A 21,405-nucleotide genomic window follows, 5' to 3' on the forward strand; every position below is an offset into this window, starting at 1 on the left:
TCGCCGGGGGCTGCACAAAATGAGCTTTGCTGCAGCAGAGCGCAGGCAGCTGCAGGGAGCTGCTTCCTCCGTGCCATGCTGGTGCTGCACATCTCCCCCCACGTGCACTGATTGCAGCATCCCAAGAGCCACCAGGCACACCTCTGCGTGTCCTTTTACTGCCCTGGTGGCATGGGGCTGGGCTCTCCCCAGGTGCCCCCCACTGCTGCCCAAGGAGCGCACGCAGCCCCCAGCTGGCACAGGGCAGAGGTACAAACCCACCTGGGACAGGGACGTGGGCATCCCAGGGCCACCTCCATGTCACCCTCCCACCCCTAGCGTGTATCTGGCTGTAGGCAAACCCCCCACCCAGCCTCACATGAACCTGCTGCGGGTTTTCTTCTCCTGACAGCCTCATCCAGGAGCTTCGTGCCCCAGAAAGTGCTGTGGGAAAGCCTGAGGCAGGCAGCTCCTGGCAGTGCCTGTCCCCGTCCCCCGCATCCTTCCCAGGGACAGGTCCCTGTGCCGAGTGGCAGGGGACGAGGGGAGGCCGCCGAGCAGATGGGCGGCCGTGAAGTTCGCGGGTAACTTCGGGAACAGTTTCCACCTCCCAGCACGATCCCAGCCTGGCGCCTGGAGCCGCTTCCACATCGCTCTCCAAGGGAGCAGCTGTCAGAGTTAGCATTTCAGCTGAGAATATTTCCTTGTGCCATCTGCTCTTGCTATTAAAGCCAGGCGAAGGCAGGAGAAGGCGACCCTGTCTGACTGGAGTAAATCACTTTTCTAAGCCTTGCTTCTTGCAGCTCCGTCCCGGCTCCGCTCTATCCATCACCGGGGCTCGCTCGCAGTGCGCGCGTTTATCCCCTGGAGCTCATTAAAACGAGCTCCGTGCAGCAGCAGCGGCAGAGATGAGGCGCCGGTGATGCTGCTTAATGAACAAACATCTTAATTACTGGGAGTTTTTGCCTCCTGACGGATCAGACGAGCAGCCTGGATGGAGCCGGCATGCTAACGACCCAGCACCCGGCGACAGGAGGGCTAAGAGCAAGGCCGGGTGCTGCTGTGCCTGCCCTCGCCCTCCTTCCCCCAAGGGACTCGCAACCTTCCCGAGGCGGTGGAAGAACAGGCTCGTGACAACCTGGGGCTGGGGGGGGTTATTTTATTCTTTGCTTTGGTCTATACAAAAACAACTTACAGAAATAATAAAATCTTCCATTCCTGAACCACACTCCAGTAACAGTCCATCCATTGCCAGTCGGAGCATTAAACCCTCAGCTCTAGAGCCTCTTTTTAAAAAAAAGTCATTAGGTAAGGAAAGAGGGGACGGAAACACACCACTCACCAAAAAGAAGGGAAACGGGTTAAAATGTGCAACAGAGATCAGTACAAGGACACGGTTCCTAATGCTGGAGTCACTTCTCTATTGTTACTGTTAGGACAGGCAGTTACACAAAGTCAGCTCCCCAACGGCTGATCAGAAAGAATTAAACCGCAGACATCCCGATGGCTAAAACGAAGGTCTTGGGACATGGGACCATTTGTTTTCAGCAAACTCCGGATTGGCCTGATTAAGTAAGTCAGAGTTCGCAGAAGACAAAGGGTTTTCTCATGTTAGATTCCTTTCCTAGAACACTAACACGCAGAACGAGTAGTGGGGAAGTTAGAAAGCACAAACTTAAAGACGGCTAAAGCCGTTGGCACCATATTAAAAATAAAAAAGAAATATATATATTCATAGAAAAGACTATTTTGCCAATAAAAGGTTGATAATGATGCAAGGTTTGTGTGTCTTAAAGCTTCAGAAACAGTATCTTGGATGCTGGATGCGGCAGTAGGTGCTCGAAGCAGTCCCAGGAGGAAGGACCTTCTCCACAGACCCACAGCGAAGAAGAAAAAAAAAAATAATAAAAATTGAGAAACAAAACCTCTCGTGGGAATGGAAAAGTTTGTCTTCTCAGGCACTTCTGTCTCCCAAGTCCTTCTCGCGAATGCTCAGCTCTGGGGCCACCCTCTGGGGATGGAGGAAACACCTGCGGCGCGGCGGGAGGGAGCTCGCGTCACCCAGCGCGGGGGGCTCGGGGGGCAGCGCCCCGCGCACCCCCCGGCGTTACCTGGTGCGGGGTCTGGGGCGCGGGTTTAGGCGAGCATGTGGTCGGCGAAGGGCGCCCGGACGCCGTCGCTGTAGGCGTCCATGGGGTAGTCTCCGTCCATGTCCATGTGCATGTCGATGGGGTCCAGGGGGATGTCACCCGAGTACATGGGGCGGTAGCCGGGGTCCAGCTCTGCCGGGGGATGAGGGACACGCAGCTCAGCTCCTGGTGCTGGGTTTGGGGCAGCACCCGGGCTCAGCCGTCCTCCTGCTCCCCCCTGTCCTGGGCAGCGGGGGACACCGGGGCCATCTGCCACCCCCTGCCCCAAAAGCTGCGGGCACAACGCGGAGCCGAGGGGCACAGCTCTCGGGGAGCTGAGCGTCCCCACGCAGGCCAGGAGCTGGGGAGCTCCCTGAGAGCATTTAAAACCAGCTCAGCCTCTCTGCGGGGCCCCGCAGGAAGGGTTCGCTCTATACTCACCGTCTGAGTAGGGCTCGTTGATGGGGATCATGCTCTGAGCCTACGGGAGAAGGCGACACGGTTTTAAGACGTGGGGAACGTGCACACGGGTGCGCAATGCTCCATGGCTACGCGATGCCCAGCCCCATCCCGTAACCCAGGGCTGCTGGAGAGCCGAGGCTGCAGCCCAGCCACCTCCCACCTCCATCCATCCACCCGTCACCCCCATCCCAGCTCTGCCAGGAGGCAGTTACAGGGTCTGGAGGCAGGAGGTGGCCCTCAAAGGTGGCCCCGTCCCTGCGAGGCTCATCCCCGTGCCCGGCGCCGTGCTCACCGCCTCCCACGCCGCGGGGTCGTGCTTGAAGAGGGAGTTGGTGAGCTCCACGGACACGCGCTTCCTGTAGTCGGGGTTCTTGTCCTCGGAGATTCGGAAGAGCACGGCAGCCGCGTAGGTGGCTGCGGAGGGACAGGAGGCGCCGCTGACCCGGGCGGCGCAGGGACCCCGGCTCCTCGCCACGGTCAGCCCGAGGATTCCTGCTTCGGCCACACCAACAAGGGGCAGCAGGGCTCAGGCCGGCTGCACTCACCTGTCCCCTCGTTCCTGGAGTGCAGCAGCTCCATGAGCGGAGCCGAGGCCCCCTCGGCATCAATGGCATCTGCTGCCTCCTTGTCCTGGGCCAGCTCGCACAGCACGCCGGCCGCGACGCGCTGGATGTTCTCCACCGGCGAGTAGAGGAGCTGTCAGGAGAGAGAAACGACAGCGTGAAGCAGTCGGCACGGCTGAATTCGTGGTCCTGGTGCGGCCAGCTGAGTGCCACAGCTCCCAGCCCACCACGGGGACGTGCCAGCAGCTGGGAGGTGGCACGGCACAGCCTCCGTGTCCCCAGCCCCTGACCTGCACGAAGAGAGGGATGGTGTTGAGCCGGAAGATTTCCATTCGGTTCATGGGGTCCCGGGCCAGGATGTGCAGCGCTCCCGTGCACCCCTCCACGATCTCCTCCATCTTCACGCCGTCCTGCGAGGGGACACGCGCTCAGCCAGCGTCCCCAAACCAGGGCACGACCACGCCGTGGGGACGTGCCACCCCGTGGGGACACCAGGCCATGCCAGGAGCTGGGAAGAGGGGAACGGGCAGACCCTGCCACGGGGGCTCACCGTGTAGGGCTGCTGCGTGCCGGCTGCGACGTGACGCTGAGCATCCTGGTGAGCCTTCACCAGCAGCTGGACCAGGCGGGGGATGACGGCCGCCTCCTGCAGCGGGGCATGGTTGGCCGGGCACAGGGCCAGGTTGCGGATCAGGCCGATGGTAGCCTGGAGAAGGGACCGGGGGGGGACACAGAAATTCGTCAAACAGGGACCGGAGGTGTGAGTGCACCCCGTGGGCCCCCCCTGCCTGCCCCCACACCACCTCTCTCTGCAGCACAGGCTGACGCCAGCTTCCTGCACCCCCCACACACCCTCCCATACCGGATCTGCCTCCCCCTCAGTGCGGGGGTGGCCGGGGGGGCGAGGATTGATTTCACTGCAGCAGCCCAGCACGAGCAATTTCCTCCCATTAGCGGCCGCCAAGGACGCAGCCCGACGGAAACTGCAGCAGCCACCGGTGCTCGCTGCCTCCATCCTCCAGCTGCAAACCCCACCAGGGACCAGCAGCCTGGAGGCTCACTCTAGTCCAGCCCCCAGATCCCCCCCCAGAACCACCCCACACCTTGACCAGTGGCCACTGGTTGGGCTGGTTGAGGAGCTTGACGATGGCAGGGATGCCGTAGTTGAGCCGCACGGAATTCTGCGCCATCTCGGCCTCGGGGTGCCGGCTGGTGAGGTGCCGCAGAGCGCACACGGCCGGCTCGGTGATGTCCTCCTTGTCACCAGCCCGCAGGATGGTGTGGATCAGGGCCTCCACCCCGTTCGACTGCGTCACCAGGGTCTTGTTCTTGCTGTTGTTGCAGGTCAGGTTGGAGAGGGTGCCGGTGGCACAGGTCAGCACGTTCACGTCGTCAGAGCTCAGCTGGTTCACCAGGATCTTGAGGACGCCGTCCAGGCCCTCCTGCAGGAGCCGAGATGGGAGGTCAGAGCAGTTCCCCCCACCACGGCCAGATAATGGTGAAAATCTCCTTCACCAACTTTTCCCTGCTGGAAACGCACCCACAACGCAGCCTCCAGCTGCTCAGAGCAAAGCGAGGAGCCAGCGCTCCCCGAGCTGTCCCAGGGTGACCACAGCCCCGGGGGCCCAGCTGTGCAGGCAGGGCCAGGAAGGGGTTAAAGCCACGCGTCCCCCCTCACGCTCAGCCAAGCCAGGGGACCCGGCTGCGTGCCTTCCACCGCCAGCCCGAATAGTTTCCACACTGCATCAGGCGCTAATCCGCGCGGAGCCACAGCCTGAGCGCCACATGGGGAACGCATCAGGAGGCGGCGAGGGGCTGGGAAGAGCAAGGGCCACCCTCGAGCCCCACGGCTCCCGGGGCTCGGTGCCAGGGCAGCATCCTCGCTGGGGGAAGGAGCTGCTGCTGTGAGCCAGAGCAACGAGCAGCCCCGGGGATGCTGAGCAGCACGAGGACGACGCTTTGGGTTCAGCCTGGCGCTGGCACAGGGCTCCGTGGAGAGGGGCACGCTGGCGCACCACCCATCCGACAGCCCCGAGGCGCTCCCCAAAAAGCTGTGCTGAAGCTCTCACCTGCTTGGTGGCCACATCGGAGAGGTTCCGCAGGGTCCAGAGGCAGTTCTGCACCAGCCTGGGGCTGGAGCTGGTCAGGTGCTTGCCCAAGGCCTGCATGCCGCCTGCCAGGGAAATGAGACACCGAGCCGGCTATAAATAAATATCCAGACATGCAAAGCGTCCCCAGAGGAGAGGAAAAGGGAGCAGCAGCAGCAGCTCTCTCTGCACGGCGAGGGCGGGCTGGATGCCACCCGACTGTGGCCTCCAACGCACAACGTCGCCTTGTGGCTTAGCGGAGGCTAAAAATGTGGTGCAGGAAGGCAGCTCCCTGCCCGCCAGCCGGGCCGGCTCCTGCCCACGCACGAGCCCAGGAAAGCACCTCAGCAAGCTGTCCCAGGCACCAGGTGGTTTTGCCTGGATGTGGAAGGCTTCAGAGCGCCCTGCGCATCGTCTGGGAGATGGCAGCAGCCATCTGGGGGAGGAATGACAGCAGGATAACCCCCCCCCTTGGATAGGGGTCGGGGTCCCCACTTGCCACCCCAAGGGGCAAGGAGGAAACGGGGCCAGGAGGAGTCACTTCTGCGGGAGGACGAGACAAAACCCTGCAGCTCTGGGGTCTGGTGCGAAGCGTGGCTTGGGGAGCAACCTCAGGAGGCTGGATACCCTCAGCTGTATCACCCCAAAACCCCAAATCCCAAATCATCCTACTGTCTGCAGAGGCAGCAGCCCCAAAGCCTCTTACCGGCCTCGACGATAGCGGGCTTGTTGCTGGGGCACACCGACAGCACCTTGAGCACCCGGCTCGTGGTCCACAGCAGCTTCTCGTAGTTGTAGCTGCGCATGATCTGCACCAGGGCTTGGGGTCCTCCGTTGGCCAAAATAATCAGCTGCAGGGAAAAGGGGACAGGGTCAGCACCAGCCCTGTGCGCCGCAGACCCCTGTCCCATGAGGTGGGGTGGGCAGCATCACCCCCTCAATTTGCTCCGGGGACCAAACCTCAGCACCCCGCGCCGTGCAGCCACGCAAGGCTGCAGCAGCTCGAGCGTAGGAGGAGAGAGCAGCAAGCCCAGAGCAGCACCCCAAGAGCAAAGCTGGAGCCATTGCCCTGAGCAGCAGAGGGAGAAACCCAGCCAAGCCGCTTTACCGGCCAGACTGGGACCGTCTGCGCCGGCGGGGACGTCCTGCCCGCGAGGGGTCGGACGCGACAGCGCCGCAGACAGCGCCACTGCTCTGCCTCCAGGCACGGCCCAGGGGGGTGACACGGCCCAGATTTGGGGGAGCTGCCCCCTGATACCCCCCTGAGCTTTTGCTCTGCGAGGTCAGGCAGTTTTTCCCCCCCCTCTCCGGTCCCCCCTCGGTGCCAGCGGGCGCCCCGGGGCTCACCTTGCTCTCCTGGTTCCCGTAGGCGAGGAGCTGAAGGCAGTCGGTGGTGATGGCCAGGAATTTGGGGTTGTTCTTGTTCAGCAAGGGCACCATCTTCTGCAGCCCGTCGGCCAGGCGCACGGCCATCTTAGCCCCCTCCTGGTAGAGCAGCAGGTTGTGCAGGGTGGTGATGGCGTAGAAGAGGACCGACTCGACTGGCGAGCTGCAGGCGCAGGAGCCGCGTCAGCACCCGCCGCCGGGCTCCCCACGCTGCAAAGCAGGGCCCCGGGGCGCTGCCCGCACCCCTCTCTGCCTGCCCAGCACCCCAGATCCCCATCCAGCCTTGGGCACCGCCAGGGATGGGGCTCCCACAGCTCCTGTGGGCACCCACAGCTCCTAGGGGCACCCCTCACCACCCTCAGAGGAAAGAATTTCCTCCCTATATATCTAATAATCTATCTCATCTAAACCTATATATATATATTTTTAAGTTTAAAGCCATCCCCCCTTGTCCTATTGCTACCCCCAACCAAGGAGTCCCTCCCCAGCTTTTCCGAGGCCCTCTTGGGGCACGGGAAGGCTGCCACAAGCTCTCCCCAGCGCCTTCCCTTCTCCAAACTGAGCCACCCAGCTCCCAGCAGAGGGGCTCCGGCCGCCGAGCATCCTCGTGGCCCTGCTCCGGAGCCACTCCAAGAAGCTCTTCCTTCTGCTGATGGCCTCGGGCTCCTGGTGGGGTCTTTTTTTGGCACGGGAAGAAGCAGGACCTATCCTTCTTCTGGAGGATGAGCCCTCCCTTCCCTTCTTTCTGCCCCCGTGAGCCTGGCAGGGACATCTTGGCTCCACCACCCTCTTAGGGCCACCCCGGTGCCATGCCCAGCTCCCGGCACCACCCCAGTACCTGAGCATCCTGACAAGGGCCGGGATGCCGCCGGATTTGAAGATGGAGAGCAGGCCCTCGCGGTGGTGGGAGAGGTTGTGCAGGATGCTGGTGGTGCAGCGGGCCGTGTCCAGGTCGCTGGTGCTCTGCATGGTGCGCACCACGGCCGCCACGATCTGGGACGACTGCATCAGGGCGCGGCGGGACGCCTCCTTCTTGGAGAGCTGGTTCACGATCATGGCAGCTTTGCTGACGACCACCTGGGGTTGGGAGAGGAGTTGGTGGGTGAAGGGAGTCCCAGGGCAGCCCCCTGAAGGCACGCCAGGGTTCCTGCTCCGCTGTGGGTGCCCCCATCGAGGGCTGATGCTTGGCGCAAGCCTTGCCCACCTCGCAGCGCAGGGTCTGACCCATGGCACAGGGAAAAGGGGGCAGGCAGAGGGGTCTGGGGCTTTGAGAGTGGGCAAGAAGCCTGAACAAGGCCAGGACTACGAGGGCAGCAGGGACAAGCTGCAGAGGTGGGCTCCATCCTGCTGCAGGACGGAGATGACCACAGGGCTTCGCCACGAGGGAAGGAGCTGGATGGCAGCAGCAGTTCGGGACCCCGTTTGTGCCACCCTTGCTGGGGAAGCACCCCCAGGGAGCCCTGCAGCTGGAAGCCCAGAGAAAGGTGCAATCAAACCACGCTTCCTTACCGGGTCCTCATCATTGAGCAGTTTGGTGAGCTCCGGGATGGCGCGGGTGGCCAGCTCGGCGTCGTCCTGGTAGTTGATGAGGTGCACGATGGCAGATTTGAGCATCTGCGAGGGCTCGGCCAGGCGCTGCACGTTGGTTTGCTGCCCCTCCACCTGCGTGGTGATGAGCAGGGAGCGGTCCTCCACCGTCTCGGGGTACATGGCAGCCCGGACGCGCTGAGCACGGGTCATGGCCAGCTGAGCCTCCATATCCGCTGCAGGGAGAGAGCAGGAGGCAACGTCAAAGGCTGGGGTCTCTCGAGGGAGCACTCCCGGCCCCGCTCCCCAAATTTCAAGGAGCTGAGCAAGAAGAGCTGAGCGTCGCGGCTCCAGCCACGTCAGCAGTCCCAGCACGTCCTGCGAGGAGCTGGAGCTTCCAAGCGTAAACAGATAGGGCGGCGTGGAGATAAGACAACGCTCAATTAGGCGGCGTGATTAAGCAGTTGTCACACGAGGCCCGTTAATTAAAAAATTAAGGGTGTTTGCAACTCACGGCCGGCTGGCATTGGGGATTAGGAGAAGGGCACGGAGGCCTTCCTGGTTGGGGCTGCGGGGACGAGAGCAGCAGGGATGTCCCCAGCAGAGACCTGTGGTCCCCAGCTGCGCGCAGCAGGGACCGGGCAGGATTTGTCCCTCCCCACGGGGCTCTGCTTCCACTGGGAACTCACAGCTCAGCCCTCCAGGACCCATCAATGGGAGGCGAGCCACATATTTGACTAGAGTAGATCTGCCCCCTTTTTGGGGATAAAGCTGGGGGAAGCAGCTCCTTCAGCCCAGCGGGCTGCGCCACCGTCTGCTTCGCCCCAGCGGCAGCGGGGGAAGGCGAGCGGGCTGTCAGGGCTTTACAGCGTGTACCCAGGGCTTTGCCAGGCACAGCGAGACAGGTTTCCCGAGCAGGCAGGTAGCAGAGCTGACGGCCGACCCGTGGGCTGGGATCAGATGTTCCTCTCCGCAGCCAACCGAGCGGCAAGCTGGGATGAGTGCGCACAGCTCAGCACCAGTGCGGGCTCTGGCTGCGCGCCCTCGACGCCAGAGCTCTCGGCGCAGGGGAAGGAGGACGGGAGGGAGGGAGGATATTTTAGGCAGCAACAACTCCCAGGGTGTGGAAGGCTGCGTGGAGGAGTGCCCAGAAGGAGCACGGTAAGCACAGGCCACGGGAGAGCCGTGGGGGAGGTGGAAGAAGGAAGCAGAAACGCAGCCGAGCTGGCGGCTGACCCCCTTGGCATCCCCCCCCACCAGACCCCTACCTTGTGCTTGGCTCTGGCTCTGGCCTCCTCCCTGGCAGTAGCTCGTGGTGGTCTTCTTGATGGTGTACTGCTTCCCGTAGACCTCGTCATCATCCCCCAGGCACTTGCTGCTGACGGAGGGCACCTGGGTGTTGACGCCGGAGTGGATGCCCGAGTCGTAGGTGTAGGTCTGCTGCCACTCCGTCACCTTGATCGGCTGCTCCATCATGTTCATCACCTCCATGGCTGCTCTGCGGGGCAGGGAACCGAGAGCTTGTAGGGCAGAGCCCGGGGTCTCTCCGCGGCACCTTCCTGCCCCACGGACCCCGGCGGCGCCCCCGCCGCAGCCGAGCGCAGCCGCCCGGGCGCAGCCCGCCAGCAGATCGCTATCTGCCCTCCTCCCCCAAGCGAGATGAAAGGCGGCACCGAGCTGACGAACCCACAGCTCAGCACTTTGCTGCTCGTGTTCAGACACGAAGCGTGGCTGCACCCGGCGCTGAGCCGCCCGCCCGCCAGCGCCCGCCGCGCGAGACCGCGTCTCAGCACCTCGGTGCCGAAGCGCAGAGGGGGCCTCCCCGCTCCCGCACGCAGGCTGTTTAAAAACCAGGTTTTTGGAGAGGGGAGCTGGCAGCGAGCTGAGGACGAGGCTGGGACTCTGGGAATAAAATAAAGTCTTTCAAAGGCTCTGCTGGGACGCTCCTAAAAATAAGCAGGCGAAGCCAGTGGCTCGGTTCTCTCATGGCAGCCTGGGTGCCCATGGTCTGGGTGCTCCCTGTGCTGAGTGTGGTGCCAGCAGCACGCTCACTACTGGCTCCTGGGGGTCCCCAAACAGCTGGGTTGGGCTGGGGGACACCAGCATGGTCCCCCCCCAAGACTCATCCAGCAATGGGTGAGCCAAGATGTGGCACGTCCCCATGCTCACGGTGCGCCGTGGCTGCAAAGAGATCAGAGAACAGCCAGAAACCTGGCATCAGAGCCCGGGGAGGGGAGGGAGAGGGAAGTGGGGCAGCCCCATCCCCTGGGAAAAGGGGCCAGCAGCAGCTGGTGCTCATGGATTATCGCAGAGGGGTGGCAACGCTGCTCCAGCTGCCCCAGCAGGGAGGCTCACAGCACTGGGAAGCAACACTGGGAACACCCTGGGCATGGGGTCCCAGCACCCAACACCAGCGTGGGAGGCTCCGGGAGCAAAGGGGAGCCGGGACCCACGGGAGATCCCCAAGCAGAGAGGAGCAGCTCCCGCCCGCAGCCGCCTCCTGTGCATGGCGATGCCGTGAGTCACCACGGGGCTGGGGCAGACGGGAACGCTCTGCTCCCTGCTCTGCTCCCCGCCAGCCTCCAGCAGCTGCCTGGGCCTCCGGGGAGCCCGTCGGCAGCACGAGCCCTGCTCCAGCCCTGTCTGGCTGCTCCAGAGTCTCGGGGACCAGACTCCAATCCCCAAACGCAGCACAGCTGCTCCGTCCCCAAACCCAGAACCAACCACCCTGGGTGTACTTTTTAGATATTTTTTTTGTTGCCGGTAGTTCGGGGATTTGGGGGAGGAGAGGCAAAGGAGGATATTAGGATATCGCAGCCCACAGGGGCAGGAAGCTGCAGGGCTGAGTCACCAACCCCGCACGCAGCCCCCGGCCGGGATGGGGGGCACCCAGCGAGAGCCCCCGGCCTCCTGCAGCAGCCGAGGCCGCCCGGGGAGGGGATGAGTCAGAGTTTCAGACTCGATAAGAGGCGAAGGGAGCAGCTGCCGTGCGGCGCCCGGCGGAGCTGGGAGCAGCTCTGCCAAACAGAGGCGTAATTACCACCTCCACCAGCACTGATTCATGCAGCAGGCTGGACCAGGGCGGCCGCGTGCCCGTGGCCCCGAGCCAGCTCCGAGCTTTTTGGGGAAAATCTGGGGGTCCGTAAAGGCTGGCACTGCCACCAGCATCGTCCCCAAGCAAGGTGAGGGTGGCACAATGAGCCAACCCCGGGGTGGGCAGCCCTGGTACCCCACCACCCAAAGTGAGTCAGTGCGTTGGGTGGTGGCAGAGGACGCGGATTGCGCAGAGCTGGGGGGGGGCCAGGGCGGCGCGCACGGGCTTGGCGCGGCTCGCCCCAGCGCTGCGGGCTGTTCCCAAGGAGCAGCCGAGCCCTGGCGAGCGGCACAGGCTGCCACTCACCGGGAAAACATCCCGGCACAGGTACCCAAACCCTTTCCTGAAGAGGGGTGGAGGTCAGGGCGCAGCGAGGCCGGAGCATCCTGCACCCCACTGCCCACCCCCCCGGCAGCCTTCCTGGCAGTGGGGGGCTGTTCCTGTCAATTCGGTGTTCTCGGAGCTGTAAAGCAGCGAGCTGCACGCTGCTCTGGCTTTAATGGGTTGTGCATAATGCATGTTTATAAGGCAGTAAAAGGCAGCCCTGCTAATGGAGGCCGCGGGAGGCAGGTTATTCCCATGGCAGGGTGCGGGCTGGAGCTGGGCTTTCCGATCAGTGCAGAGCAAAGGGGGGTGAGACACAGCCCCAAGGGCAAATCCAGCCAAGCTGGGGGGGTGCACAGCATGCAGCCAGCCCCAAATCCTCCAGCAAAGCCCCACAGTGCGCTCAGGTGTCAGGGGGGTGTTGGTGAAAGCAAGCCCTCCCCATTTGGTGACCATGGTTTCGGGAAGCCTGACAAAAATGCCACCAAAGCACGGCCACCAGCCACCACAAATAGGTTGGGTGCCTGGATCACAAGCTGAGGAGCCCCCCCAGCCCTAAACCAGGGCAGCAGCATGCAGAGGACAAGGCTGGGGCAGGAAGGGGGAGGCAGGAAGGGTCCCACGGTGCCACCACAGAGCAGCTGGCACCGGCGAGGCTCACCAAAGCCATCAGCAACCCCAGCGAGCAGCAGCGTGCAGAGCCCTGGCAGCAGCCCCAGCCACCTGCCAGGTCCCCACACCAACACTTGGAAAGCTGCCCTGGACAGGGCTGGACGAGGGGGAGAGCTGAGCCAAGGGCATCAAAGCTCCTCCACGGCACAGCCGAGGTGTGGGTGGGAGCACCCCGGCACCCAGAGCTGGCAGGAGGGGCCCGTTCCCATCCGCACGCACTCAGCCAACCTGCCACGGCTGCTCTGCAGTTCACAGGCGGTTGACGAGCACTTAATTTTTTTCAAACACCCGCGAGTTGGGCTCAAACGCTGCCTTTTTCCATAGCTGTGCATTATGCATGAGCCGTCCCCCCCTCCCCGCTGCCGCCCTCCTCCCTGTCTGCACCGCAAGCCTCCGAGACATCAAAAGCGAGCGGAGCTGCTCAGATCTGCGACGGGCGCAAGTGATCTGCCCCAGACAGGCTCCGAGCAGCAGAACAGACCCAGGCTAATGAGCACGGGTGTTACTGTGAGATCCCAGCCCCGTTATAACAGCCCCAGCAGCATCGCCCCACTGATGGGCACCAGCCCAGCACCGCTGTGGGTTTTGCTTTCTGCCACAAGCAGCTGGAGCTGGTGGCACTGAAGGTGACAGGGCCAGCGGAGCAAGTGTCAGAGGCTGCAGAAGCAGAGGGAGATGTTTCCTGAATCCTGCGCCGAGCATCCTGTTGTTCCTCACACCTGACACAAGCATTTCCATCCCCTCTGCTGTCCTCAGATGTCCCCGCTCCTCAGCGGGGACCGAGCTGGCAGGTGACACTGCAGGCAGGGGATGCTGCTTAAGCCTGGTTTGACCTTCAGAAGCATCCGTCACAGCCACACCGAGGCTTTTTGGAGGCGAGCAGCTTGCAGCAGAGCATGCAGAAACACAAAAGCAGGACCCTCAGGACCCTCACCTTCCCCGGCAGCTCAAGAGCCAGGAACCGGGCAGAGCTCTCCGTGCAGAAAGCAGCGAGCAGGGCACACAAGGAAATTCCTGCCAGGCAGGCGAGCAGCTCCAGCTACACCAGCACAGGGCAGGAAAAAGGTTAAATCCTCCCCCCCCTTGCTTCCTGGAGCCAGGCATCCTGGTGGAAAAGCAGAGGAAGCCACCAGCGCTGCACAGCCCCGGCCAGAGGGCTCATCTGTCTCCAGAATTATTTGATCAGCAGCCAGACAACATCAGCTCCCCACGGACACCGTCTGCAGAGGAAGTCTTCAGTAAACTCCAGTAGACTCCAGTAAACATGCCCGGAGAGCCCCTTCCTCTGGGGACAAGCAGGACGCAGCCTCTGGAGCCCAGCGCTGGCACTGGTTTCCAGCTGAGCTGCCTGGGAGAAGCAGCAGGGAAGGGATAAATGCTGCTGGAGGCAGAAATAGTCACTGCCCAGGGGCTCCTTGGCATGCTGGGGATGGGGCTCACGGTGCCGCAGGAGGGGAGCGAACCCCAGGCTGGGGGCTGCGGTGCTCAGCAGGACCCAGCCCCTCTAGGTCAGCAGGTGGGGGCACGGGAGGACACCCCCAAAACCCAGATCACAGACTTGGGGTGTCCAGAAGCAGGCAGCAAGACCCTGATGCGGTGGTGGTGCGAGGCAGGGCAGGGGGCAGAGGAGCTGTCAGAGCCCCCCCAGCACCCCCCCCCCCCAAGCCTTGCAGAGAACAAAGGGCAGCGGGGCTGGAGCTCCATTGTGTCCTGGCAAGCTGGGCTGCAGGAAGCACGTGAGCGATGGTAATTACACAGTTACTGGGGCTTTTAAGAGAAGGAAAGAGGTATTTAAGGCAGTGCAACAAATACCATGCAAGGGGAAAAAAAAGACTATTTTAAAAGCACTTCTGCTGCACGCAAGTGATCTCTGGTCCTCTCCAGGCACCTGGAGAGGCAGGAGGATTATTTTTTGGTGCCTCTCAGACAAAGCGGGGACGATGCAGCAGGGATGGGGGAGCCACAGCCCAGAGGTGATGGTGCCACTGCTGTGCGGCTGCTAACGAAGCCGAGACAGCCAGCGCCGTGCAAAAGCTTCAGCAGCTTTGAAAAGGATCCACGGCAGGAACAAGCGGCGCAAGGATGGAGAGAAAGGAGCTTTTCAAGACCCCGCCGGCATCAATGGGACGCATGAAAGTCAGAGCCCTGCTCGCGCAAGCCGTTTCCGTGAGGGCTGCGCAGAGAAGAGAAGTCAAAGGATTCAAAGGGGGATGAGAGAGCGGCTTGAAGTTTAATGAGGAGGAGAGCGGCGGGGAGCAGCGCGGCACCGCGCACCCCAATCAGCCCCGCTCCGGCCCTGCCCTCGCCAGACAAAGGAGCTGGATGCCTTTGTTTGCGGTGTTTGCACACCCAGAGGGGCTCCCGGCCACCGTTTGCACACCCAAAATGCTGCGGCCACGCGGGGCTCCAGGTGGGCAGCAATGGGCACGGGAGCTGCTGCCCAAATCCACACCCCATAACCAGAGGCAGCTCCTCAAGCCCTATTTATTTCCCAGCTGCTCCCAACCAGGTGTTTGAGAGCCCCACATCAAGCTCATTTCTGCTCCCCCCCCCCACCTGGTTCCAGCCCTGGCCCCATATCCCCCCCCACAGCCCCCTCTCTGCTCTCCATCAGGGCACAGCTCGCTGGAAACACCCGTGCCCCAAGCCTTGCCTTCACCCAAATTCAGGGTTACTGACAGCTCCAGCACACACACAGTGCGATATTTTGGCACTTTGCATCCCAAACCAAGGTACCACCCACTGCACATCCCTCCCTCCTGGGGGCACGCACAACACTGGCCATTAGGGTCACCCTGCATGGTCCCTGGTGTCTCTGGCTGCCCTTTTCCCCCCCAGATCAAGGCACAGGACTCTCAGCCAAGCCATTTCAAGGCCAGGAAGAGCTCAGAGGTGGGACCGGGCGCTGCAGGGCTCTACCTGCAGCCCAGCCCAGCTCCCCACCCCACCCAGGCAGTGCAGGAATCACCCTGATTGCGGCGCAGGGCGGAGCGATCCTGTCCTAAAACACATTCCTGCCGAGGCACAAAGTCACCCTGGAGAATAATTCTCCTCTGAGAGCCCAGCCAGCCCTTTCCAGCTCTGTCCTGGCCACCAGCACCCACATTCCTCCCTCCCTGGGTGCATCCCCGCGGCTCTGCCCAGGTCAGGTATTTTCACACCCCGTGCGCACAGGGCACCGGCCTCTCCCCAGGGGGAGGAAAGCTTTAAGCCTCCCCTCCACCCTCCCGAGCCAACACCCATCCTCTGCCATCAGCAGGAGCTTCTCCCACACGTGGGAAACCTCCTCCCACCCCACCCTGCTCCTGCAGCACCCACCACTGCCCCTGCACCCTCGGACACGAGGCTGGGCGCTGTGCTAAACGTGGATGGAGCAGGAGCACCTCCCACCCAGCCTCACCCCTCCACCTGTCTCAAATGCATTCAGAAGAGGTGGTTTTGGTTAAAACCTTCAAGGGTCACCACAGCACCCACGCTCCCTCTCCTAGGGGTCACCAGCACCCATGGAGACCCACGGGGGCACCAGGAACAGGACGCAGCTGAGCAGATCCCCCCCCGCAACCAGAGATCACCAATCTCATTGGGAACACTGCTGGGAAAGATGGGAACTCGTTGCTTGTCCACAGGAAGGAGAAACTGGCACGGTGCAATTAATCACAATAACTCCATCTGGATAAGAAGAAATTATTTTGTTGTAAAGAGCACCGGGAACAAGCTGTCCTTTAAGAACACGATAATTGCAGGCTTTTCAGATTTCGGCTTGGAGGCTCGCACGCTGTCTCCAGCTAGAATAATGGTGTCCAAAAAACACATGATTCTGCCACCTGGCCCCGATTCTGCCAGCGAAGAACAGAGGGAAGGGAAGCTGGGCTGAGGGCTGCTGCGCCCCAGCTTAATTTCCCCATCCGATTGCATTACATCTGCAAAGTTCAAATGCTTCACGAGGAATTATCACCAACACCCGTCAGCACCCAGCCTGTCGGAGCAAGTTAATGATTTGTCACCGGGGCTCAGCCCGCGTGTCACAGTGATTACAGCAGGCTCTTTACAGCAGCCAAAGGTCTCCAACAGCAAAGAACCAAACACCTTCTGCCCAGCAAAGCACCTCGGAAAGCCAGACCACGGCACATCCTGAGACCACAGGGATGCGGATAAAGGAGAAGGACAGCACCAAGCAGGATTAAACGCCCCAACAGGGAGCAGCTGGTTCATCACCCTGGAAAATGCTGGCAGCACTCGGCTTCCTGGTGGCACCAGGGCACCAAGATGCTGGGCTCTGGCTGCTGCCCCCAGCACAGCATCCCCTGCTCCATCCCCACCTGGAGGAGGGACCTTCACCAAGGTCACAGGGAAGATGCCACGGGGCCAATTCCTAGTCCCGGGCTGGGTCTCAAGCACCAAAGCAGGCAATGCTGCTTGACCCCACAAGGGCACCGGCACTCGCTCATCTTCACAGCCTCAAGAAGAGATATCCAGAAAGCACCGAGCATCCTGAATCAGCCCCCTCCGCAGCTCCATGTCTGAGCCAGCAGCTCCTTGCTCAGCACCTTGTAGAGACCCGAAGCCCCAAGGAGCCCTGCTCCAGCACAAGGCTCCTGCCCTTTTTCTAAAGGGATTTTAGATCCGAGCGACTGAAGCATTATGGAATGCCTCCGGGGCTGTCAGCATCCGCAGAAAAACTAAGTAGGGATGGCAGACTTCGAGACTCCAAACCCCTGGCTAATTAGAAACATCCTCCTCTGCCCCACTCCCCCCGTAGCTGTTTAGGAACCATGGTACTGTGATGCTCATGGGCAGCATGCTGCAGCCGAGCAGGATGACACCCAGGGCACTCAGAGGCACCTCACCATGACAGGAGGATGCAATAACCCAGGGGGCAGCTTGCAAGCCAAAACCCAGCTCAGGGTCAAGCACAGGCTGAGGACAAGCCCAAGGGAAACAGAAGGAGGACTGATGCAGCACCCAGAGCATCCCCTTCCCCCTGCCAGACCCTAAAACTTTGGGGTGCAGGTGCACGCACCAAACAAACCACCCCAAAGTCCCCTCCAGCACCCGATCCCTTGCTTGACATAGGATCCAGGAGGAGCCCAACGTTCAGGTGAACGTTAACGGGCTGAACAGGAGCAGGCAGCAACACGCCTGAGCATGGCCCAGATTTTGGGCTGTGCAGGGCCAGCTTTGGGACAGCACCACAGGGCGCAGCAGGGCTGTGCGTGGCTGAAGGTTTGGAGCATTTTGCAGCTTGGTGCTGGCCAGCAGCAGTTCAAACACAGATGTGTTTTTTTTAGCTGCTTAGGTCAAGTTTAAATTCTTTTTTTTGGCAGCTGCTCCCCCGTGCAGAGGCAGCATGCCTGCTCCATCCCCAGCCCTGCAGGACTGGGGTAAAACCAACCCTGCAGGAGCGAGAAATGCTGCACCAAATTCAAGGCTACAAGCCAACAGGTCCACAGCTACTTCTGCACAGCCCAGCTGGGGACATCCCAGGTCCCACAGGACCAGCTGGGAACCAGAGCCACCACCACCAGGTCCCATTTGTTGGGTGATCCCAAAACCTGCCTGGCTGGGAAAGCACCAGCTGAAGTGAAGGTGAAAGCTGGAAACGGTGCCACGAGACATCTAAAGTAGACTCACAAGGCTTTAAGAGACCTTCAATTTTTTTTTTTAGGTTCTGCAAATTAGAAGCCAACCTGATTTAGGATTTCCAATCTCAGGGCTTGGTATGGATGCAGCAATTAAAGCCTGGGGAGCCCCCACCCTCCCCAGCTCCCCCTTCCTGGAAGCTCTGCCATCTGCGAGCCGAAACCCCAAGATGTGGAAGTGCGATAAGGAGCCAAGCTCCAGCAAACGCTCCCACACCAAAGCACAGCCTCGAAGGGAAGCCACCGACTTCAGCACGGGCACAGCCTCTGCCGAAAAAGCCTCGCAGCTGCAGAGCAGTTGCCTGGCCCAGCTGCTAGATCTGATTAAGGATTTCAGGTGGTGGCAGGGGGGGGAAAAAAAAAACAAAGGGGGAGAATTAACAGGATTAGGGCAGCACTCAATAGCAATGCTAAAACACAGCACCAGGACCAGAGGGGAAATTCCTCAAGGTCTCCAGGTGCGATCCAACCAGCGCTGCACACCGGGACCCCCATAGGGACAGGGCACGAGGGGCTCTGACACCCAAACCTTGGCTGTCCCCCCCCCCAGTGCTGCGGGAGCTTCCTGGGGCAGGGAGGCTGCACCAGGGCAGACAATGGAGCAGCAGAGCCATTGTTTGGAGGGGAGGGCCCGTCCTGCCTCCCCGCAGCACTCCCCAAATGTTGGAGCTGACACAGCTCCGGGGACTCGCGCCCTACAAAACCAGCTCACCACCACCCCTGGGGCCACAGAGCCAGCTCTGACGGGGGCACCAGAACACCCCGACCACCGGAGCCACGAGTTTTTGGCATTCCCGTCCTACGATCCTCGTATTTAAGCCGAATTTGCAATAGGAGATTGTTATTTTTAATGACGCTCGATGGCAATCCTCTGAAGCAAGGTGCAATTACAGGCTTCACATGCATAAAGACAGTTTAATTGGGTGCTCCACGCCCTCCCCGCCTGCCCTGGTAAGGCACCAACAAGGACCCGGGAGGGGACCGCGACCCACCCGGCTGCTCCATGCCCCCCCCAGGGGTGGGCTGGAGGCAGGACCCCCCCCAGCACCCAACACAGGAGGGGAGATCGATGCATGGGGACACCGCCGCCAGCACGCAGGGGGTCAGGCTGTCACCCCAACGGTGACACCATTACAACTGGGGGGTCCGGGACCTGTATTGGGGGCACTGGGACCCCCCCAGGGTGCTCTCCCATCACAGCCATGCCCCCCCCCATAGCAGGCACCCCGTGCTCCTGCCACCTCTCCCTGCATGACAGCCCTCGGCGGGCAACTCCCAGCGACATTTCAGCGTTATCCTTTCATCTGCGCTGCAAACCTGATTAATTAGGCTAATCACTCAGCTAACGCAATTAGAGCCCTCGCTGCTCCCCAAACGCCAGCCGGTTTCGCTCTCCCCCCCCCCCCCGTCCCTCCCTCCCTTCGTGTTCTCCGGCTCGGATTTTCACCGTCAGCCTCTCGCGGGGGTTTCGGACGGGAGAACTCCTTCCTCCTCCTCCTCCTCCCTCCTCCTCCTCCCGGCTGGGCAGCGCCCGGCCGTGCCTCCAGCCAGCCCCGCGGGGGGGACCGGGGAACGGCTCCCACCCCGGTCCCGGTCCCGGCACGGAGCCGCCACCCGACCCCCGCTACGGGCTCGCCCCGGGGAGCGGCCGGACGGGACCTGCTCTGCCCGCGGGGAGAGGAACGAGCCCGGGAGCGACGCCCCCGGACGGGACGGAGCCCCGGGACCCCGCCCGGTTCTCGCCCCGGAGCCCTCTTCGGCTCCGGACCCCGCCCGGTCCTTGCACCCGAGCCCTGCCCCAGCCCCGGTTACTCCCGGTTCACGTCCCGAGACCCCTCGCCAGCCCCGGGACCCCGCCCGGTTCCCAAACCGGACCCCTCCCGGTCCTTGGACCGCGACCCCTCCCCAGCGCCGGGACCCCTCCCGGTCCTCATACCGGGACCCTCCCAGCCTCAGCTATTCCCGGTCCACACCCCAGGACCCCCCCTCAGCCCCGAGACCCCCCCCGGTTCTCGCACCGGACCCCTCCCAGCCCCGGGACCCCTCCCGGTGCTCACCCCAAGACCCCTCCCCAGCCCCGGTTACACCCGGTTCTCACACCGGGACCCCCTCCGTGACCACCCCCCTCCCGTTCCGCACACCGGGACCCCCTCCCCAGCCCCCCCCAGCCCCGCTTCTCGCCCCGCGCCCCCTCCCCAGCCCCGTTCACACCGGGACCCACCCCCGGGACCCACCCCCGGGACCCACCCCCGGGACCCACCCCCGGGACCCACCCCCGGGACCCACCCCCGGGACCCCTCCCGGTGCCCCCTCCCCAGTCCCGGCTGACCCCGGGACCCCTCCCGGTGCTCACCCCAGCCCCGGTACCACCCCCCCCCGGTGCCCCCCGCCCCCCTCTCACCTGCGCGCCGCTCCCTGCGCGGGCACTGCCGCCCGCCCCGCTCCTGCCCGAACAAAAGGCGAGCAGCGCCCTGCCCCGCCCCGCCCCGCCCCGCCGAACGCCTTCCCCATTGGTTCTCCCCACCGCCCATCACCTCGGGTCCCGCCCCCACCGCCCGTGTTTATCCCCTCGCCATTGGTAGGCGCGCGGACGCCCCGCCCCCAGCCGGCAGGGGATTGGTGCGGGGGGGGTGGAGGGGGCGTGGCTTAGAGAGGGTGGGGCCCACCTGGGTGACGTCAGGGGGAGGGGAGGGGCAGGGGGCGGGGCTTAAAGGGGCGGGGCCGGGGGGGCGCGGGGACCCCCCCCCCGTGTCCCCGTCCCTGTCCCCGTGTCCCCCCCAGGCACCCCCCGGACCCCCCCCTCCACCTGCAGCACCCCTGGGTGCTGCCCCCCCAGGAACCCCCCCAGCACCACCCCCAATTTCTCGCATGTGCCAAAATCGGGCGGTTTCACCCCAAAATCAACCAGGAGCATCCCAAGGGGAGGGGGGGTCAGGGCATGGTCCCCAGGGGGCTTGGGAGCCCTGTGTCCTACGGGGGGGGGGATTTTTATTTTTGCCCTCCAAAGTGCCCCCCCACACACACACCGGGGGGGGTTGGCCCTGTGGACACCAAACCAGCCGGATTTCAACCCAAATTGTGTCCGGGTTGGTGCGAAACAAAGCACTGAGGGCTCAGGGTGGCAGAGGGGCTCGAAGGCCGGGGGAGGGCCAGAAGGGGGTGGTCAGGCCCCCCCCTAACCCTATACCCAGTGGGACAGGGGGTTAGGAGGGCAGCCCCCGGTCCCCAAAATGCCCCCCCCCCCAGGCTGGGACCACACGGCCACGTTTGGTGACACCGTGGGCGAATCCGGCCTGGTCGAGGGCATCCCCCAGGAAGGGGAAACTGAGGCAGGAGCAGCAGCATTGAGAGGTGCTGGGGCGGCTGCCGGCAGCTCCCTGCGTCACCTCCGTCCCGGCCCAACTGGTCCAGCCGGGCCCCAGCACCGCGTCCCGGCTCATCACCCGCTGCCGCCGGCCCCCCCGGGGCGAAGCCTCCGCCACGCAGCAGCCGAGTCACCGGCGAGCACCGGGCCGGCACCAGGGCACGGCCCAGCCCACGGTC

The 21,405-nt window shown here is 63.0% G+C and overlaps 1 protein-coding gene and 1 long non-coding RNA gene across 2 annotated transcripts in view; one reads left to right on the forward strand and one right to left on the reverse strand.

Annotated features, from left to right (window-relative positions):
* The window catches only part of LOC139999667 (uncharacterized), a 5,109-nt gene extending 3,217 nt beyond the window's left edge, over positions 1-1,892 (forward strand). Inside the window, exon 2 of the long non-coding RNA XR_011805165.1 lies at positions 392-1,892. This is a non-coding gene — a long non-coding RNA (uncharacterized lncRNA). The remainder of the gene's footprint in view (positions 1-391) is intronic.
* JUP (junction plakoglobin) lies at positions 1,122-20,392 on the reverse strand. Its single transcript, XM_038168808.2, has 15 exons — positions 20,264-20,392; positions 9,402-9,631; positions 8,116-8,369; positions 7,445-7,683; positions 6,568-6,769; positions 5,927-6,071; positions 5,203-5,306; positions 4,237-4,575; positions 3,684-3,839; positions 3,424-3,543; positions 3,116-3,266; positions 2,863-2,984; positions 2,550-2,589; positions 2,091-2,261; positions 1,122-2,009 (listed from the first exon to the last, which is right to left on the reverse strand). Exons 1-14 carry the CDS (start codon positions 20,371-20,373, stop codon positions 2,116-2,118), a joined length of 2,358 nt encoding a protein of 785 aa, XP_038024736.1. The 5' UTR covers positions 20,374-20,392; the 3' UTR covers positions 1,122-2,009; positions 2,091-2,115.
* Positions 20,393-21,405: the final 1,013 nt, after the last annotated feature.

This window comes from Anas platyrhynchos, chromosome 28 (assembly GCF_047663525.1).
Source record: "Anas platyrhynchos isolate ZD024472 breed Pekin duck chromosome 28, IASCAAS_PekinDuck_T2T, whole genome shotgun sequence".
In the NCBI taxonomy this organism is placed as follows: Eukaryota; Metazoa; Chordata; class Aves; order Anseriformes; family Anatidae; genus Anas; species Anas platyrhynchos.